Genomic DNA, 2,989 nt, shown 5'->3' with positions numbered 1-2,989 from the left:
ATAATTGTTATGTTCCAAGATGTATTTCATTCAGTGCTATGAAGGCTTCATAGTTAATGGAGAAGCAAGACTTTAAGAAATGTAAAACCTAAGTTGATGTTCTATGTCCTTATTCAAGCTCATTCTAATCGAAAAACAAGTAAACAAGTGATTAAATCATTTCAGCAGCTTAGTCATATTTATTTCTCTAGTGTAATTGGAGTGTATTTACTCCAGTTCTTCCAATGAAACTCAACCCATATAATTTATAATTAACATATACATTCGAAGTGGGTACTCTAGAGGTGCCAAAGCTGCTGTCCCACAGGGTACAAAAACAAGCTATTGAGAAAGTGGGTGTGGTCTTCTGAGGGTGAGCGGGACAGAGAAAGGGTGCCAAGGGAACCAATGGCTCAGATCCAGGCTACGTAATAAAGGGAGGCAGCACAGTAGCGGAGTAACTGCCTCCGCTAACCCAGTCTGTACGGGGGCCATTGGCAAGAAAGGTGTAAGGAGGAGCCATTCTGGCCCTCCGCACCCTGCTTCCATCTCCACCATGCAGTCCTGGGAAGACAGACCGCATTCTTCCCTCCTTGCCAGTGGCAGCAGAGGGAGGCGGTCCAATAGGATTTCCAAGCCCTCGGTGTCGGCTTTTTTCGCGGGAGCCGAGGAGTTAGAGGATACTGGACATTCTGCAGCCCTCCTGGCCCAGCTCAAGAATTTTTACGATACGCGAATGCTGTGTGATGTGACCATCGAGGTGGTGACACCCGGCAGCGAGCCTAGCACCAGGCGCCTCTTCTCGTGCAACCGCAACGTGCTGGCAGCAGCGAGTCCCTACTTCAAAACCATGTTTACAAGCGGTATGTATGAGAGCCAGCAATCCAGGGTGACCATCCGTGATGTGGATATTGAGTCTTTCGATGTCTTGGTCAACTACTGCTACACGGGCCGCTTGTCCCTTACTGAGGCCAAAGTGCAGCACTTATACGTGGCCTCAGATATGTTCCAACTTCTGTATGTGCGGGAAGCCTGTGCTTCCTTCATGGCTCGCCGGCTTGACCTGACCAACTGCATTGCCATCCTCAAATTTGCTGATGCTTTTCACGATCACATGCTGCACTCACAGACCCAGGCCTTCATAGCTTCCAACTTCAAGCAGCTCAGCAGGATGGGTTCCAATCTTGAGGAGACACTGGCAGATCTGACCCCGGTGCAGCTGGCGCCGATCCTGAGTCTAGATAGTCTGAATGTAGAGAGTGAGAAGACGGTGTGTGATGTGGCCTTGCAGTGGCTCGAGGCTGCTCCTGAAGAGCGAGGCCCCAGTGCTGCAGCAGTCTTTAAGTATATTCGTTGGGCACTCTTCCGTGCAGAAGATCAGGACTACCTGGAAGGGCTACTAACCAAGCCTATGGTGAAGAAGTACTGCCTGGACATTATTGCAGGGGCCCTCCTGCAGCTGCATTTTGGTCATCCGCCCTACAAGGCAGTAGCACCCAAGCCAGACAGCAGCAATAGCTGCAGTAGCAGCAGTTCTGTTGTTTCTGTAGCTGAAAATCCACCCCGAAGGTTGGGTATGTGTGCCAAAGAGATGGTAATCTTTTTTGGACACCCCAGAGATCCTTTTCTCTGCTATGACCCTTATTCTGAAGATATTTACACAATGCCATCTCCTTTGACGCACTTGGCACACGCTCGTAACATTACCCCCTCGGCTGTTTGTGTCTCTCCAGACCATGACATCTACCTTGCTGCCCAGTTCAGGAAAGACCTATGGGTCTATAAACCAGTCTTAAATTGTTGGCATCAACTGGAAAACCGCTTGCTGTGTAGGGAGGGCATGGACATTGCATACCTGGATGGCTACGTTTACATTTTGGGTGGGAGAAATCCAATTACTGGAGCTAAATTGAGGGAAATGGAATGTTATAGTGTTCAGAGGAACCAGTGGACACTAGTCGCTCCTGTACCCCACTCCTTTTATTCCTTTGAACTAATAGTGGTTCAGCATTGTCTTTATGCTGTCAACAGTAAGCGCATGGTCTGTTATGATCCTAGCCATAATAGGTGGTTGAATTGTGCTTCTCTTAAGCAAAATGACTTTAAGGATGCCTGTGTCTTCAAAGACGAAATCTATTGTATTTGTGACACGCCAGTTGTGAAGGTCTACAACCCAGCCAGAGGAAAGTGGAGGCAGATTAGTAATATTCCATTGGACTCAGAAATCCACAACTACCAGATTGTCAGTTATAGTCAAAAGTTGCTGCTCATCACTGCTACCACCCCTCAATGGAAAAAGAACCGTGTGATAGTCTATGAATATGATACTAGAGAAAACCAGTGGATTAACATAGGAACCATGTTAGATCTTGTGAAGTTTTTCTCTGGCTTTATTTGCTTGAGTACTCGAGTTTATCCTTCCTATCTTGAACCTGGTCAGGATGTCATCATTGGCGAAGATGATGCAACGAGTGACTCTAGCACTGAATGGGCCTTCTACGATTTCAGTGACTCGGACTCTGAATCAGGAACTTCAAGTTCACTTTCTGAAGATGAAGTGTGGGTTCAGGTTGCACCTCGGCAAAATACACCAGGTAGGCAGGGGTCTTTGTAAAGGTTTTGAGACAATAAGATATTTCTACTGTATGGAATGTATCTTAAAATGATACTCAATTTTCAGTAAAAGACACAGTTGATTGGGACTGTAGATTTGGTTTAGAAATATTAATGCAATATATAAAATTTATAGATTTTGACATAAAATCAACTTATTTCAATAATTAACTGTGCTGAAAGCCCGTAATAAAACAAGGATAGTGAACTGTTAGTGAATTTGTTGTTGCTGTTAATTAGTATGTTTAGATTTTGATTTTCCTTTTTTTTTTAACTAGGAAATTGAGGAAATTTATTTTTTTCTTTTTTTTAAAATTTATTTATTTATTAAGGATTTCTGCCTCCTCCCCGCCACCGCCTCCCATTTCCCTCCCCCTCCCCTGATCAAGTCCCTCTC

General features: G+C 45.2%; 1 protein-coding gene across 1 annotated transcript in view; it reads left to right on the top strand.

The window, feature by feature from the left end:
• Positions 1-535: 535 nt before the first annotated feature.
• LOC101999848 (kelch repeat and BTB domain-containing protein 7-like) overlaps positions 536-2,989 on the top strand; it is a 9,555-nt gene continuing 7,101 nt past the window's right edge. The window contains exon 1 of the mRNA XM_005368511.2: positions 536-2,573. Within this exon, the coding sequence (XP_005368568.2) occupies positions 536-2,573 (2,038 nt within the window). The remainder of the gene's footprint in view (positions 2,574-2,989) is intronic.

Source organism: Microtus ochrogaster, unplaced genomic scaffold (genome assembly GCF_000317375.1).
Source record: "Microtus ochrogaster isolate Prairie Vole_2 unplaced genomic scaffold, MicOch1.0 UNK34, whole genome shotgun sequence".
NCBI classification, from domain to species: domain Eukaryota; kingdom Metazoa; phylum Chordata; class Mammalia; order Rodentia; family Cricetidae; genus Microtus; species Microtus ochrogaster.
This window is presented reverse-complemented; position numbering and strand designations above follow the sequence as displayed.